The following is a 19,045-nucleotide window of genomic DNA, read 5'->3' as shown; positions in this document are numbered from 1 at the left end:
GCCAATTTGGTCGCGCTATAAAACACGTGGCGACAAATTCGGCACTCTACAATCACTGGACTACCGAGAGACCGATCGGACTTCCCTCGGTCCGCATATCGACGACACGAACTTTGAGGTTCGTCGCTTGGCTCGCGGTCAGAAGGAGGCGAAAGATCCCAGGCTCCCGATACGAACAATGAATTATCGTGGCAAACAGAGATTCAATTTTCCGCGAGCGTCCACGAAGAAAAATCAGATATGGGGGGGTATCTTTTCTCCCCGGTGCGCGGTGTGTCAAACTTGGGCGCAGATATAAAAGTCGGCTACGATATTTTATACGAGCATGTCGGCTATCGACCGCGTCGACGTAACCCGATTGCCGATAAGGCCGCGTGAACGGTTGGCCACAAGTTGGAAGGAGCTTTTTATCCATGACACGCATCTACGGAATGGAGAAACGGCGGCGGCGCAAAAGCAGGCAAAAGGGCGAGAACGAGGCCGGCGGCCGTACCTTTTGCCTCTTCTCTTTGGACGCGCCGCGTTATTTAGTGCCGAGTATCGCAGCACCATGCTTAAGTGCTCCGTTGACTTACATCCCTCCGTACCGAGCCGGATTAAAGGAGCGAAATATTTTTCCGTCAAGAAGCGTGATGGAATATCATCGCATAGCGGAGCAATTAAATGTATTAGACGCGACTAGTCATGTATGAATGATTTGATCATGTCATGAACACATTTTATCTAATATGATACTCTGTTGTGAAATATTTGTATTACATCAAATTGTTATCTATATAAAAAAAGCAGAAAAGTTAATTCAAATTATATATTAAGCTCTATGAAAGCAAAAAGCAAGAATATACATATCACTCGTGAATAGCAAACAATTCACTTTGCTTTCTTAAATCAAAAGAATATTATGATCATCTCTACTTTAAGTACATAAGATGCGCGTTGACGGATCACACAGGAGAAGGCCATATGGATATGGCGATCCGTCCGATTGGCTGCTTTAGGTGGCTACAGACTTGCCCATTCCTAAGCATTCGAGATTGGTATGACGGTGGGCTGAAAACGCGAGGGTCGTCTTAACACGGGCTCACACACATGTTCTCAGAGGAGGATAGTGCGCACGAGGTAAACGTCGAGAAAGAAGCGAGGGAGGCCCATTGGTTGGAATGGAAACGACATTCCATCAAACCAAATTCCATCTCACGTATATCAAAGCTGCGACTAACTTCTTTCTATTCTATCTTTTTCCCATTCTCTGAATTTGATTGGAGCATCTCTTCACCCCGACTAAAAATGTGTAGGACGCGAAATTATTTGAAGAAACGATACATGTTTGCAACATTCAAATTGATAATGTCTCTAAAATTCGTAAATCCAGTCGAGTGGACCAAACCAGTGTTTGCTCTTCCACGATTAGTCGCGGAATTTCTCTCGTTCGCTTTTAACAAGATATCCACATTTCGTGGGGATTCTCCCGTCCCGTTACGATCACAAAGTGCTGCGCTAAACACAACTTCGCATTTAAAATCGCCACAATGCAGCGATTTACTCGTTGCACATAAAATGACAGCAAAGAGAGACGAGAAACATCTTATTTATAATGGCATCAATTAGCAAACCAGAGCATCCCCAAGGGACGGTACAAACGGGTCGTTTAATGGCGTTTTACTTGTGAGAGTTGTGTTGTCCTCGTGATCTCTGGGAGATCAGAGATCGATGTGGAAGCGTTAGGCTCCGACTATGAGAAAGGTCGGTGATGCGATGGCGAATGGGTACGTTGACGTGACTCGATGGATGCATTTTTAACGTAACCAAAATAGCGGCGGGATCGCAGCTTAGAATAGCTTTCAAAGTGAGCGAGGGAAGACGAGATAAAGGGATTTAAAGAGAAAAATAGCAATGTAGAAAAAATGAAGCAAAAGAGAGAAAGAGACAGAAATTGAAACAGACAAAACAGCGACAGCTGTAACAAAGACAACGACGATGACGACAACTGTAATTCCATTTCCGAATACTGTTCTCTTGTTTTCTCAATATTTTATTTGAAAAATTTCTAAAGTTTTGAATATTATATATTTCTTATTATATAAAAAATGTAATACTATATTAAAAATTATATTAGTAACAATTAAGTAGTTGTCATAAAAATGTCATAATATAACACGCTTGAATCTTTTATAACGCAAGCAAGTAAATATGAGCTGGCATACGTAAGGTCGCGGGAATACGTTTACAGAGCTAGAAGTTTCCGAGGTCAGACCGTACCTAGAGAGCGACACGACGATGGCAATATCGACAGTCGTAAAGCTAACCCCTTATGGCGGTGTGCAGTACGCCTCGCATAGCACGGTCGCTATCTCACGAGAGGCCAAAATGAGAGTGAACCGGCGCGGCGGACGGAAGAGGGAAAAGTTGCGTTGCCTGATATGCAGATAGAAGAAGTAGGTGTTTGAGTATGTAACGTCGCACGAAAGACCCGTCGCGTGGGCGAGACGTCCCGTTACTTTACGATTATTTTATCGCCGACCGTCGTTGCTGTCGCTGCGAAGTCACCGAGAAAAAAAGGAAAAGAAGCGATCAAGGTGAAATGAAGGGATAAGAACGTGTAGCTTTCAGTACCGCGATACGTAGCATCGCTACATTCGCACTTTGACGAAACAAAAGTTCGTAAAATGTAGAAAATTGCGACCTACGTGACACATTATAGTGTGATCTACGAGGCATTAATGATAACGAATGTATACTTATTTATCAAGGATGTCTTATTCTATTCGACACAATATTTAAAAAAAAAAATTAATGTTTGGTTTACCGTAAGTGAAATTAAAATGTATGAAACAGAAATAACGCGAGGCAATTTACATATTGTGTATTAGAGCAACAAACGTAGTATCGGTTACGAGGACGATTAACGTAATTCGAGATGGGAACCGCGGCGCGTGGACAGACGATCGTACGACCTCGTAAATCAATGCATGCTCAGATTGCGCTCGTATTAGTGTCGGTTTTACGGCGCACTTAGAAAGATAGATTAAGTGCGCGACCTTAGCACCAATCAATGGAACCAGATTACCGATGGTCGCGGTTAACGATTAATGTTCCCGCCCCATTAAAATTAGAATGAGATATTTAAAGCGTGACTCGCCGCGATCAAACCAATCGTCGATCCAGGACGTTGATCCTTCACGTGTCAACATCACGTGCCGGTGTTGCTGCTGCTGCTACTACTCGGAGATTATGTAAAAGATATTTTAAGGCTCGCGACCCCTGTCTCTCTCCTCATGATTAATGAAGAAGACGAATTTATAGAGGTACCGTTAAGCGACGTCAAGGTCACCATGGTGTCTTAACGTCGCTTCAAGTAACATTATTCGTTCTGTGGATAATATTTAAGAGCCTCTCCATTACTTGCACATCTTTAGCGCCATGTGTAATATTTTTTGTGTGATATTTAATACCTGAAATATATATTCAACATCGGAATGCCGTAACAAGAGATTATTTTAATGGTAACTCCGATATTCTTATCGATTTTTATATGCAAAAAGCACTATAAACTCATCTACCATCAATTTCAATCGCACACGCGCGCATAAGCGTCCACGAACGCGAAAACAACGACTACAACACGGAACCACGACTGCAACGTCGTCGCGTATGTAAATGCGCAGAGGCACCTGCAGTGATAAATTGATTATTCCCGACCCTCCCTCTCGAGTCTCTTCCTTTTCCTACCGGCGGTTCTCTCGAGGCCTCTTGAGCAACGTGACTGCTCGATCGGCCTGCCTCTAGGTCGCATTATAATAAATACATAATGTCGATACTTTATATTTTACGCAGGCAGAATTTAAAGAATACCGTAAACGGCACCCTCGGGCATTGAGCCTTGCAATTTCGCAAATTTCTTAAGTGTCCAAGATACACGGAGAGGATAGAAGGCGAGCTAACTGTTGCCTATGTATTACGAAAATTGATCTAATTTTTATTTCAAGCTCAAATAAGACCGCACTAAAAAATAAAATATTAATGAATATAAATTACTAGAAAGTATTAATCCGAATTCTTTATTATTTACATAAATTTACTTCTCAAACGAAAAAATGCAAATCATAAGATTCAAATTTCGACTTAAATTAAATTTGAAAAATGTTGCATGCCGAATTTTAATTCAAAATACACATTTATATTACAAGAAAATTTTACATTTGCCTTTTAACTATACTGCATTGTTATTATCGACTCAGGCGAGAAGATACAAGGCGGATCAAAGCGCGGCGCGCGGACACGTGATCGTGTCACTTTGGTAACCGAGTCAATACGCCATTGAAACACTCGATGCCGAGTCATCGAGTGCCTCGTAGCACGCGTTGCATGCGGATTGCATCCGCGAAGGGAAGATTAGGGGCGGCAAGGGGAGGGACGGGATTGCATTGTTTCTCTCGCCGTGGCAATCTGTTGTCGGCCCTCTTCACTCAAGTGTCCTCATTCTCCCTTCACTATCACTACACCACCAGCACCACCACCGACTATCGTCACGGCACGGCGTCACTACCACTGCAACCGTCTAGTCTCATCGTCCATCGCGCCGCCCGCTACTTTCATCGAGTGCTTAGACTTTTCGACCACCCTCGAATCGACCCTTCGAGCAACAGCGAACGTCGCTACGCCACTCCCCTCTGCTTCTGACTGTACCCTTCAAGCACCGACAATTAGTTTCCCATTGACCTATACCGCGGACCCTCGATGGTACACCTCGCGAAAGAATTAAACCGGAACAACAAACAAACAAAGGGCCGCTTAATTCAAGGGTAGCGCTGAAAATCAACCTGTATTTATGATAAATCAACCTCTATTGTTACCCGTTATTGCATTGATCGAACACACGATTTGAAATTAAACATGAATTTTTAAAATAAAATTTTATTTAATATTTCTATATCTATATGTTTTATCAGAACATTTAATGATAACATATCCAATTTTATATCCAATTTTAACAAAAAATGATTAAAAATGAATTGGAGTACCATTATACTTGACAAATACTCGCGCGTTAACCCCTCGCAATTGTGGCTCGAAGGAGCTACGACCTCATTATCGAATCGTACACACGATCGGCGTTTACGACGTCAGTTGGTGCTGGTCCACGTGCATGGTTGTATGTGTTTGACACCGCCGATACCAGGCGATACCAGTCGGAGGCACGTGTTGGTCGTGAGAGCCGGTGTGTCACGTCCGGCAGGTAGTCCGGTAGTGTGTAACACACGGGACGATCTCCGCGCGTCTCTTCTGTTCTCTTGCCGTTGTAATTAAACGCGAAGGAGCTCGAATAAAAGTCGTGCGGGACCGCTAATTAATGATGCCGAAGTGTCGAAATCGAGTCGCAGTATTTCACCGAACTCCGTTAGATCCTACTGAATCGTTCGCGCCGACGTCAAAGACGGTCGGTGGCGGTGGCGGCGGCGGGGAGAAAACGCGGAGACAACCTCGCACCGTATAGATTCTTGGGACACAGGCAACTAATAGAGCGGAGTGAGAAACAAGCAGCCGAGGAGATAACGGCGAGAGGTCCCGCCGCCTGGTCCGGCATAATAATTTGTGCGCGCCTCATTCTCGGTGGTGAGAAGAGGAGAAAAGATGAACGAAGACTGAAAGCTTGACATCTCAATTACGAAGAAAATCTCGATAAAAGAAGGACACGTGATTAGAAGCAGTGGATACTATTAAGAAAAATGTTTATGTAAGAATTTTTGAAAGTTTCTATATAAACCCTGCCATCTCCAAATGTAATATAAGTAACTGAATAATATCATATCTCAACATCGCTTTTAAAATTGATTGCAACTTTTTGCGTTATCGTATCGCAAATTTGTTTATAATTTCCTTCAATGTTAATTATATGTATATCATGATACATGTACACATCATCCAGCATAAAAAAAATTATCTAATTATTTTACTTAGAGTATTACTTACTTTTTAAGCAATACTCAACTGGGATCCATCGTACGCATGGAAAAAAGAAGAAGTATGAGAGAAGAGCGTGACTGGAAAAATACAATACAAGCTCTTATGTACTTATAGATTATGTGCAATGGATCCCATGTATAATGGAATGTAATGCCGCAATAACATAATGTAGCGGTAACATTGTTTCAAGCATATACGAGGCCCCAACGCAATCAAGTATCTCGACGCATGTCTTAACAGATGCACCTCTCTCGTACCATGTTCTTTAACGTGTCGTACTTTAGTTCACTACTCGAACATTACTCGGCAATACTGTTCGATAGACTCGCCCTATCGCAAGAAGTACATAATGTGTCGAGGCATCGACACATAACGAGAGATCGTAATGTCTAATGTCTAAGGTCAATATTTTTCAGCGGAGCATCCTTGTAATAAGATATAAAAAGTACCACATTGTTACGAGAACTCACGACATCTATTGTCTAACGATAAATTTTTTTTAAAGAGAAATCGCGATGCTCTATGTTGCCGTGAAAGGACTGCCGTCAAACGATGTCGGCGCGAGTTACGCGGTAGAAAACAAAATGCAATTAACGACAATGGCCGCGTCTGTTCATTAGCATTTTTTTACGTGCTCGCTCGCGGCCTTTGTTCTATTTTCATTTCGTTCCATCACGGCGATCTACCGGCTCTCCTCTTTTCTACGGCCAGCCACTTCGCTTCATCGCCGGTGCGCGCGCTTCATCCCTTCGCCTCTTCACCTTCAGCGTCCATTGTTGTCGGCGATGGCGGTGCGCTCATTGTGCTCCGACACAATAATAATTGCGCTAATGATCGCGCTCGAAAAGTGCTTCGTAATCGGCGGGGTAGGGACCCTTTCAGACTCTTTAGCCCGTTCCTTAAAGTAACTACCAACGCGATAAAACCTCCCGCTCGATAAGAAAAAAAAAAAGAAAGCAATGAAAGAGCTACAAGTCAAAATCTACGCGTGCAGTAAATGATACACGCGGACAATCGGGATGACTTCTTGGGAATAGTACTATTTTTAAATCCACTCTGTATAATCAATTATATGTCGCTCAAGTAAGATATTAAACTGCTAAAAAAAATGTCATAATAAAAAAAACAAATAATGCGGCCACAATCAAACACGCAATTTACATAATCGACTAAACGGAAACCGATATAGTCGATATACAAAGATGCAAATACACCCGGAAGCGATCGTCAGGATCGAGAAGCGGGAACGAAAGAAGGGTCTAAAGAAAAAGAGCCGTGGATCCATTTTCTCGCTTCATTCCACGAGCGGTATTCGCGTCGGTGCCCGACCACATATTAAAGGGATAATGTAAGCGCGCGCCCGCTCGCTCGCACGTGTGTGCACGAATCGTACGTACGTACCTAGAACGTGCGTTAACGTACGAAAGCGGGTAGGATACGCCACGCGGGGCACTCTCTTCATTTCCAGGCTGTCACGAGCAGAAGAAGATTCGGCCTGCGTTTGACAGCCCCAGGGTCTGGGTTGGGTGCTGCTGCTGCTGCTGCTGCCGCCGCTGCTGCTGCTGTTGCTGCTGCTGCTGCTGCTGCTGCTGCCGGGGCTGGGCCGTAGGTTGAGAGAATCGTGCAGGGGCATGCTGGAGGTGGAGGGTACACAGTCGAGAGGATCAGCGCGAAGGGACGAGAGAGAGAAAGTTGGCGTGTGCCGGTACTACCGATTATACCGTACTGCATCGTATTGTTACATCGCGAAACCCACCCCTTCTACGTTCCCCTTTTCTCTTGCACTCGGCTTTAACTCGCCCTCCGCTAGCACTCTCTTCCAGCAGTATTCATCTCTCTCGCAAAAAAATTGTGGAAGCGGACCGATACATAGTTTGAAATAGAGTTACAATACGTGTCTCCTTCCTTCGGAAATATCAGCGAGTACCTCGTGTCTCTCTCTTTCTCTCTTTTGCAAAGAGCGAGATACGATCTCTTGGTAAACTTTTCGTTTTCAATTAGTCGGCTACTATAGACCCGTTCACCTTTATTGCGTCCATTGTACGATATATTCTTAAAAATAAATGCTAAAATATGATCGCGCAAGAAACAAATTCTGCTGAAGCTTAAATTGAATCATCAAGCAAATGGAATACTCATTGGAGCGTGTTGTTGCGCAAGAAGCCGGGTGTGAAGTCGTAATTACTTTGCATAGTAATAGCCTCAGCATCGTATCTGCATATACGAAGGTTAAAAGAGAGAACTCGCTCATCGATGTGTAATATGAGGCTGCCATGACTTGACTGGTATTGGAAAGAGTACATTAAAAATATTATCCTAAAGGGAAGTCTAAAAGAGCATCGAGCAGCATCTGTAGATAATTAATTGTACTATATAATGTACTTATTTTCTCTTCTTTAAGTCTGACACTTTACGCATTATCTCTGAAGAATATTATTTCTAATGGATCATTCTTTATATAACTGCAAACACACAAAAAACTCGTACCTTTTGTTGTTGAGTTGGATTATAATAATATAAATACAACTTATATGTGCGTTGTTGTTAACTATTATGATTTACTTCAGCAAGTCCTTTGAATAACGAATCGTCGACCGAATTTTTATACAAAAATATAACAATAGCGTTGCACCTTCGATAAATTATTCGGTGAATTACGACAAAAGCCAGTGGATTGGGATGACACGAAGGGAAGTCAGAAGAACGGAAGTAAAAACTAAGAGGAAAAAGGATTCGAGAGTGCTGCGGAGGGTGTCCGGAATCGAAGGACCAACGAGATTCCCGATGGAAACTGAAAACGCGTATGGAGCAGACGGGTTACGGGAGGGCAGATGCAATGACGGCTGCTGTTTAATATCGGTGCCGCACATGGGCGCACTCCGAGACACATTTCACTAATATTGCACCAGCCAGCCAGCCAGCCAGCCAGGCAGACAGCAGCCAGCAAGCAGGCAGCTAACGGAGACGGCGCACTTTCCAGCGCACGCTTTACATATCTCTCGGCGCATTAATATATTCAACACATATGAATATTGCAGAGAGACCGAGAGACACGTAGGAAGCGAGATAGAGAAAGAAAAACGGGACAGAGGCAGAGAGAGAGAGAGAGAGAGAGAGAGAGAGAGAGAGAGAGAGAGGACGAGGGAGGCAGGTAGAGATGATGTACTCGCCAGCTAAACCATTGTGCCTATCTTGGGCTTCATGAAATCTGCAATTCTCTCGCTTTCGCTCTTTCACTATCTCCTATACCGCTTTCCCTTCGCCTCTCTTTGTTCCGCGACAGAGCTTTGTGCTTTGTGCCTCTCGCAACTCTGGAACTATTTCCGTGGCTTTGAATAAGGAACTAATGAATACGAACTGTGGATGGTGGCAAGCTTATATATTCCCTTTATAGCTTTTATATATATATATATATATAATATATATATATATATGCGTGCGTGCGTGCGTGCGTGTGCGTGTGTGTGTGTGTGTGTGTGTGTGTCACACGTCGCGTACATTTCTTTCGCATTCAAGCTACTTTATTTCTTTTCCCACGTATAGTTGCAACAATTGTATCGAAGAACAGTGATCACAATGAATACCTTTGATCTTTAAATGTAAAAAGTTAAAACAGAGACGTTACCGTCATCGTTAATTATTTCCCTGTGATTTGCTTGTGATCATCAACTACTGTAGTTAAAGACAACTTTGTATCTCCCCGAAAAACATGTTTTTCTATCTTTTACTTCTATCAATTATCTTCATTAATGCGTTTCCAGCTGCATCGTGCAGTTTCGGCGAGACATTTTCGAGCGAGGCGTTTTCTGCCTCCATGGGAACCAATTACCCTTCCACCCTCTTACGAGAATGGCCGACCCTCTGGGCGATGGTCGCCGGTATACGAAAGTCCGGTACGCGCGTGTGCATACGTTCGAGAGTCGCACGAGTACAACGTAGCGTGACAACGTAGCGCTACGCGTGTACATATTATAGTATACACGCATATATGTATACATATACACAATTCGTGTATGAAGTCACATTCACGCATGCTTCTACACAACAAACGCTTACACGCGTAGATGTTTTAAACATACACACATAATAATACATGTATATACATATATGTAAGTTTATACGTATGTATACATGAATATATATATTTATATATGTATATATGTATATACACGTGTGTGCGTGTATGAGTGAGTGTGCATACAGACACATACGTGTGCTTATGTCCGACTCCTTGGCAATAGACATTGGAGAGGACAAGAAGGAGAGACGGAGAAAGACGAAAGAGCCCGAGTGAGAGAAGGAGAGAGAAGCAACAGTGATGGATCGTCCAATCAGTGCCGCGAGATGAAGCACGAGAGAAACGGAGCGAGCGAGGAGGCGAGACCGGAGGAGAATCTTCTCCACCTATGGCACGGTATACGCGATGGACGATGAAAAAAGAGAGAGACGAAAAGCGACAGAGAGAGGGAGAGGTCATGGTCGGGTCGGTCTCTTGCTAATCGAAGAACACGAGGTGGCCCTGTGGCGGCTCTCCGTGCGAGAGAAACTCTACCTCGGCTATTCTCCTCCGCCATCACCTATCGCCGGGCCAGCTATTGTGTAACTTGCTCTCGACCAGCAACGAATTCTCTTCCGCGAGGCCTATAGTCGTGATGAAACTTTCCTGACATTATCCGATAAAGTCCCAATTAGCTCGTATTTCGAAATCACTTGCAAAACTCGAATATTCTTTCTCTTTCCATCTCTGCAAAATTTTTATTTCTTTTATTTATTTTAGAGTAACCATTATCTCACATTGTATCGTTTATGATGTATTCTACATTAAAATTAGAAGCAAAAAATGGTGAAATATTGCAATTTTTTTAGACAATTTTTTTCTAATCTTTCCAAAAGAAATTTATTATGTGTTGTATTGTTAATATTTCTGAATGTTCAAATATCATCATTGACAAGACACTTAGATAAATTATTATTAACATACATTAGTATAATTACGTAAATTTTGAACAAAACTCGGTTGTCGTGTTGAATTGCATCAATTACGTAACTATACACGCTTGCTTTTGGATAACAGCGGTGTACCAAGAAATGAGACAAACAGAACTGCGGTCGAAAGGGTTGTGCCCAAGGGTCGCGAGTCGTGGGGTTGAACACCGCTCAAACTACCGCGCACAATGCCGGTAAGAAGGTTGTTGAAGATCCGCGTTACGAAGGAGCTTTGCGACGAACGATTGCACGCGGAATACCACGAGATGATCTTCGTGACGGTGGATCATAACGATATAATCAAGTATTGAACAATAAAACATTTTCTTCCATTATCCTATTCTTTCACGTTGCCGTTTTTTACTGCCGCTTTTTATATTTTACTTATTAATTGATAACTTGAGCAAATAAAAATTGCGAAAAAAAATCCTTTCATCAATTGAAAGTAAAAACATGTGTTGTATGCATCATTGCAGAAAAAGTTTCTATTAATAACATGTATTAATAATAATATGTATATAAATTGATATTACTAATCTAAGATAGTACAATATACATTATCGTATATACAAAACAAGTTTTTTTTTTAAATAAATTTATATTACCGATAATGCAAAAAATTTGCAATTTGCAATTTTTTCTCGGCTCTTTTATATTTCTAATAAATTTTGTTAATTATATTAATAATTTAATTCAGAACAACGAGCGTGGGAAGTGTGGCTATTATATTAGCCAAAAAGTACAAAACGCGACGAAATGTAAAACTTGAATGATATATCTGGCTACGTCAATTCTTTCATCACCCATAGACATCCGAAATGCACTGCGGGAGATTGAAAAATGATTTCCTAGCAACGACGTAGCACGAGTTACGCCACTGTGCGTAGAGTGGTGAAAGAGAGGAAGAGAGTAGAGAGAGGGTGGCTAACAATGGCCGCCAACCAAAACATCCGATAAATCTAACCGGCCCGGACCTCAAGCCCCGAGGGGTTTTAAACTCTCTCACCCCAAACGCCGACGCGGGCGCAACCCTTACATTACGTTACACACTCACAGAAAAGGGAGCCATGCCGTGTGCTATTGCAGGGCGATACGGGGGGGGGTGGCAAAGGGGTGGTAGCGGGTGTGCACAGTACGGTGGTTCCACGCGATGGAAACGGGGAGAAGAGAGGGACGTGATGTGCGACCCATGAAAAACCAAACCGAGAGAATTCCACCCGTTCTCCTCCTCTTTCACCTCCGTTTCTCTAGCATCCACCCCCGCGTTCCCTGTCTCGGCTAACCTCCTTCTACCAGTAAACGTAACGAGATCCACCGCGCGCGGGCGGTCGTGTACCGGCTCTGACGAAATTTCGACGAATTTGTTTTGTTACCGCATCCTAATTCGTTTTGTCCCTCCCCCCACCCTCCTCCCTATTCAAAGCCGCGGTCAAAATTCCGACTTAACAAACGCGCGCTCTAAAATTACGATAGGAATGGTACCTTATTCAAAGTGACTTCAAATAATTATCAAAAATAAAGCCGTTTTTTTATATGAGAAGCTTTTAATTTTCATTGATATTAAATGATCAAAATCGTATATTGATCGACTTTTTCTTTAAATTAATAGGCAAAACACGAGCTATTAAAGTGGGAACGAGGCTGCGAGGAAAAATTGGAATATTCTTCAAGAATGATCGTAACGTGTATCTATAACAATCGAAAAAAATCGCTACATCGATTAAAATATGCCATTTTTAAAACGTTCTTATAAAATTCGAAATAAACGCAGGCGACATCGAGAGCTGCCTCTGTCATCGCGTTCGTAACGGATGAAAATATGCAGTCAGGGAAAATGCAGAGGCACGCTAATGTCGTCGTCGACGCAGAAACTCGACTCTCGCCGCCGCGTCGTCGCGCAACGTATCGAGAGTTAAACGACGCCTGGAATCTCAGGATTCCTCGACAGTCGTACATAATCAAGCGCGTCTACGATATTCCGCACCCGAGAGCTGAGTGGCGAACCGCGTTTCCGCGTCGAAGAATGTCGATAGCTTTCAACTACGCACTTAAATACATGCAGGTTTGACGTGCTGTTTGCTTGAAAAATATTGAGATAATTTATAATTAAAAATACAAAGGAAACCGTATATAATGGAAAGAGTGAATAAGGCTTTTCGTTTTATTACACGCATTTACTTTCCTCGAGTGAAACAGCGAAGGAATTATTTTACGAGTGAGGACATGTACATTGCGATTTCGATATTTTATATCTTAGGGACATAAATCGCACTTTCGATTTAGATACAATCTGAATACGCCAAATTAAACGAAATTTCACCCCTGCGCGGTCGTTATCGCGAGTACTTTCTACACGTATCGAAATTGACCCGATGCTCCTAAACACGGAAAAAAAGGGATCCACGTGAGGCTGCGCGAAACGAAGGTGGAAACGAAGAAAAAGAAAACCCTTTCTCTGGAGCGGCGCGAGCCCAAGTCCGCCCCACCTTTTCTTTACGGATCGGCTCGAGAGAGGAGCGGCGGCCGCGCGACCGCTTACCCGCTCCGTGGGCGGAAGGAAGAGGTCCAGATGAGGAGAACGAGGAGGACGAGAGGCCAGAAAGAGGGACAGACAGGTCGGCCCGAGAGAGGAACCCGCGGCTGCCATGGTTACCGTCGCATTCCCGCCTCGCCTCGTTGCCATGGAGATGGCGGCACCCTTTCCCTCGGCTCTCCTCTCCTCTCCTCTCTCTTTTCGTTCTCTCGCTTTCTCTGCTCCGTTCGCATGCCGACCGACACTCTCACACTCGCGAATATATCCCGTCCTCCTCGCTCTCAAGCGCCGATCTTCTCTCCGACGACAAGGGGCGACTCGCTCTCTCGCGCTCGCCTCGTCCTTTCTTCGCGGAGGGTACCCGCTGCTCCACGAAGAGAGGGAGGTCGAAAGAGAGGAACAGACGGAGGAGACAGCCCGCGAACGTGTACGCATGCGTGATGCTTGGCCCTTCGCAATATCGAGGCTCGATGCATCTCCAGAACGATTCGATCACTTATCAAACGCGAGTCACTCGCAACCTCGTAATGTGCCTCTCGCGCGATGCTTATCTGTGGCGTTCGAGAGGATCTTGATGCCTCTCGAAGAAGGTCGACACGATGTCGCTTACTACAAGATCGCGCACGCGTAATAACAAAGTGAAACAACGGAAATCCAATATTGAAAAACTTTTGTCGTAAAAAAAATGTGTATTTACTTGTTAACCATTTTTTTTCAAATATTGAAACTGTTCAGTTTAAATATCTTACGTATACTTGATCCCAATAATGATTTGTAAAATTGTGATATTATGAGTTGCACTTTCTCTTTATAGTCGAGCTTAATTTAGAAAGGATAAACAACAGAGTTTCCAGTGAGCTTTCTACAATTCTATGCAGTGCGTAGCGTCGTGTCCGCTAATCATCGCCAAGCCGAATGATTCGCGCGCAAAACGAACGGGATGTAAGCGCCCTATTTCGTAAATCGCAATTCTGATTGGCCGTCGCGTCACCCGTTATCAATATTTATTCAGCGTAGCGAAAGCCCGAGGCCGATTAAGACTTGTTTATGCGGCCAACGATTCGCTCCACCCACAACGCACACCAAGTGCACACATAAAACGACGCATCTTTTCCCTTCGCTTTACGCGCAGCACACGGTTAAAAATGATTGAAGATTAATTCGGGCGAATAAAAATAAATTTATGCTCGGCAAATGTCATTACGTACAACCGAGACAACTTTATACTTTACATTACACTTAAGAAATATAATTAAAAATATTGGTAGTTAAAAACATAAATTGCTTTTTAAAAATTGCAGAGTTGTGCAATCTTCGTAAGAGGCAATTAATTTTTTTAATTACCCCATTTGCATTATTTACTTAGTTAGCGCTTTACGATTAATTCCTTCAAGCGCATAATCCGATAAAGAGAGAAGTATAAATAACAATTGTATAGATAAAATGCAGAAAGAATAAAATGCGTAAGTACGCATAGAACGAATTACAGAATACTAAAATAATATGTACAATGAAATAAAAAGTCATAGAAGAAAATCTTTTACAAAAAACAAGCCCTTAAAAATTTTATAAACACAAGTGTGTGGGAGAAATATCTATATACACATGTTAGATAATAATTGAATAACTATTGTTGTTAATAAAAAATGATAGCGTATTATAATAGAAGCTTTTGTAAAAAGCTTGAATTATTTGGCAATGTGTTCCCAATGACTAATAAGATATTCTAATATTTACAAATGTGCACTGCATCTAAAAAAATTTTTGTAGAAATCACTCCGACACACACAGTCGCGTTATGTGCAGACTGAAAATAATTGAAACTATATGACGAGTCTTATTTCAGCTTCGTTGCTAATAACAGTCGATTGAAGAGCGCAAAGTGTAAAACCTTCAGATTTGTGCGAAGAACTCTACTTACCGGGACTGCCGAGGAAGACCGAGGAGTAAAGGACACCACGACGCGCGTCGGACGCCGCGCGTTGCGCGTCAGGAGGCGAACTCCATTCCCTACGTGGACACCATTTGCCTGAAACAATTTTTTCCCATTAAAATTATTATTATTAGTGTAATTATGAAAAACTTAGTTTTTCAGTTATGATTTATCAATCGCTAATTGTCGTCTGCGTTTTAATAAACATGTTTGTAAGAAGCATAATCGCATTAGGAATAGAGATATCGTATATTTTGCACTTTTAGAAAAAATGAATTAAAGTTAGAGAGAAAAAGTGTATCCATAAATCTCCATTCACAAATCAAGTAGCACCGCTGACACACGCATTAAATGCATTAAAACAGGAAAAGTATTGGTGAGTCAGCACTTTGGCGTTATGAAAAAAATTCTTCAATAGATTTGTTTTAAGATAAAATGCCGACGATTATACGTCGCAATCAAAATATTGTAAAAAAATCGTGCTGATAACGCGAAATAGCCCGTTCTTGTGTAAAAATAGATGTTCTCGTATCAATTCCCGCACGAAAACGTTATTATGCGGAGCGCTCTGGAGAAAAAGTATGCAGAAAGGGTTGATGTGGAGGAAGCGAAAGATTCGTGATCGTCGGCGTCACGACTTCGACCAAAGAGATTCTATCGTACTATGCTCTCTATATGTATGCCGTTATAGCACTTTCATTCTTTTTCCACCGGGTAGCATGCGACGTTATCCCTGCGATTTACTTCGCCAGAATAAGAATAATCCTACAATTATGCTGATTATAATAATTACTTAAGAGCGCGGGAAAGCAGTTGTGCTAAATTGCAAGGTATTCGCACGACGGTTATACCACCCAGCATAATATTAATCAATGCCACGACGTGAAGCGATCAAACGAAAAAGTATTGTCTATAAAAGTTCGCGTTTTATATCAAATTAACAGGAAAATAATAATTTCTTATTTCTTCTTTATGTGTAGCTGCACAAAAAAATTCGGAGAATTTTCTATCTTCCAACTGATTTATCAAGCGGCGAGCACCACTCGCGACTGCAGTATTGCAATTTTCCAGATGCGAAAATAGGAAAGGTATCTACTTTATTTCCAGGGAGATCCCGGCTGAATGAGGATACACGGTAAGAAAGGGTGGCGCCGGGGGATAAGAGTAAGCCGCGGAGCGAAGTAATTTCACACGAGAGAGTAGGGTCTTGCTGGGTGAGAGGAGATCCCGCGGAGCTATAGTCTTATCTCGGAAATATAGCGGGGCACATCCCCCTGCGAAAATTATATTCTTGGAAAGCAGAAAATTGCTTCGCTTCAGCCCGTTCTGTACGAGCGTGCACAGTCCACCGATATTAAGTTTTTGTTAACATTTTTGCATGCGATCAACTGTCGCTTTATCACAGACAGATACCGGGATGTTAATTTCAAATAATAGAGATTCGATATCAATCCTCCGTAGACTCCCCAGCGATTAGCTTTGAATATAATTTTGAAATTCTCGTTCAATTGGCGCGCGCTTCAAACTAATGGATTTAAAAACGGAGCCAACGATTGATTATAGTGTACCGAGCGAGTGTGGGTTTAACTCTTGATTTTACGGTCACGGCACGACCCGTCAGTTTTGGTTAATCGAAATGACAGGGCTGTGTCGGCGATTCGAAAATAATGGTTATTCCGACACAAGGGACAATCGAAATCATGTTAATAACAAGAGATTAGTGTGTCCCGGCACTTGACCTGCAAATCTATTGAGATGATCTTTTCTTCATCAATATTGTGCAAGTTAAAAAAGAATTGGTGAAAAATGCGATAATAAAAACACGATAAATATACATAAGTAAATATTCAAAGTGCATTGTCGATTCGATGTCTCGTTGAGATATCTCGTTGCCGGAGATCCCGTCTTTCCACGCCGCGGATAAGTGAATAAACAATATATCAGGATTATTCAAAGTCATTTGCTCGCGTTGCCGACCCATTACGCACCGCCAGGCTATACGTCACAGCCATTTCGAAGTCCTCGGAGGCACAGGTCCTTTGGATACCTGTAGAATCCTAGGATGAAGGTGGGGCGGATAGATGGAGATTTATAGCCGCTAGGAGACAGGGTGTAATCATACACATCGCCCCATCAACTCTATAACTGTGATTTACCGTGGGAATTCTAAAAAGTTCTGGAGTTTCTACCGTATTTTGACCCGAATTCTCTGATTCTCGGTATGCGGCTACAACGACTGTCGTATGTCAAATTTAGGTGGCATTCATGAACGTATATAGTTACGATACATTAAGACCGTTCTATTTTCAGAAAAATATATAAAATAAGTTTTACAAAAAAAAATCTTTCTCAATAAAACGGAGAAGCGAAAAACAACATGAGATAAACCACTGCTACTAACTTGAACGTTGTCGAAGTCGACTTTACGTCTGCAGAATAATTGTCGCATCTGACAGTGCAAAATGTTTCTTCACAAGAAAGATTCGTTAAGTGGGATCGAGTGAGACGTCTCCTTTGAATGATCACCGTAGCTAAATTGCGGGTTAACTTTGGTCTAACGGGTTCGCGTGTTCGCGACAGTCATGCCACAGGGCCGAGTCATGTATCGGGCAAAGCCCTAGAGGAGTGAGTATACGATCGGTGGGAGGTGGATGGACTAATACGACGACCACGTCATCTTCGCTTGAAACCAAATTCGTATAGCCACGCGCGACGCAAAACTCCCGCTATGACTTTATTTTTACACCCAACAACAGCTGACGGTTACAAATTGGAATGTAACAGTCGGACACGCGACGGACGCCGCGTTTATTTCTTCGGTACGTCGACAATGATCCCTCCCATGACTAATTTGTTTCGACAATGGCAAATTACTCGAGCAACGTATATCTTTTATCTACCTTTTCGACAGTCATTGCAAATTCGTGCAATGCATCACACAAACTTCCGGAAGCCCTCGCGGAATTTAAAAGATTTTAATTGCTACGAAATGGATTTTGCGCGATCATCGATCCGAATCTTCCAGGCTGAGATAGAGAGATTTGGAGAGGATCCTCAATGTCGGTATCCGGCTTTGCCACTCGTGGAGACCGTAGCGGATGTTATAGATAGAATATAGGTACCCAATAACCCCATCACGTCGGAGATGCTTCCTCGGTATAAATAAATCAATATAACTCGCTTCCACCCTTAGACGCCGCCCTCTTTCGCCGTAAGGAAGTGACGTATGAGGCTCGCATCTTCAAGGCGAGGGTTGAAGAGGCCACCCTGTTATTTCACAGTTAGGCTCGTCCCTCTCGCTCCCCTCGAGCTCCCTCCAACCATCTTTCTCGTCGTCTTCTACCATCCAGACCGACCTGTGCGTCCCTAGTGCCGCTTCCAAACGCGCACGAGTCCCTCGGGAAGCTTTTGTCCTCGAGCTGTAAGCGACTTCCTGACAGGCCAAGTTTGCACCTGCTCTCCTTTCGGGCTCGTCCGTGTCTCTCTCTTCTTCTATCCGTTCTCGACGTCTCTTTCGCTCGTTGTTTCGCGTCTTACTCTCCCTTTCCCTCTGGCTTCGTCCTCTCTTTGCGAACTCCGCCTAACCTTACGTCGCTCCACGCTACCACCACCGCCACCACCACCCATCG

General features: G+C 42.9%; 1 protein-coding gene across 6 annotated transcripts in view; it reads right to left on the bottom strand.

Moving 5' to 3' along the window:
• The window catches only part of LOC112459981 (homeobox protein homothorax), a 376,700-nt gene that overhangs the window by 157,811 nt on the left and 199,844 nt on the right, over positions 1 to 19,045 (bottom strand). For 4 of the 6 annotated variants that reach the window (XM_025024373.1, XM_025024374.1, XM_025024377.1 and 1 more), the window contains 2 exons: positions 15,405 to 15,512; positions 5,971 to 5,988 (listed from right to left, as the gene is read on the bottom strand). In XM_025024373.1, the coding sequence (XP_024880141.1) occupies positions 5,971 to 5,988; positions 15,405 to 15,512 (126 nt within the window). The remainder of the gene's footprint in view (positions 1 to 5,970; positions 5,989 to 15,404; positions 15,513 to 19,045) is intronic. The other 2 variants (XM_025024376.1, XM_025024378.1) reach the window with 1 other exon arrangement.

This window comes from Temnothorax curvispinosus, unplaced genomic scaffold, assembly GCF_003070985.1.
Source record: "Temnothorax curvispinosus isolate PA1 unplaced genomic scaffold, ASM307098v1 QBEX01010285.1, whole genome shotgun sequence".
Taxonomy (NCBI): Eukaryota; Metazoa; Arthropoda; class Insecta; order Hymenoptera; family Formicidae; genus Temnothorax; species Temnothorax curvispinosus.
The sequence above is the reverse complement of the archived record's forward strand: the minus strand, read 5'-3'. Positions and strand labels throughout refer to the sequence as shown.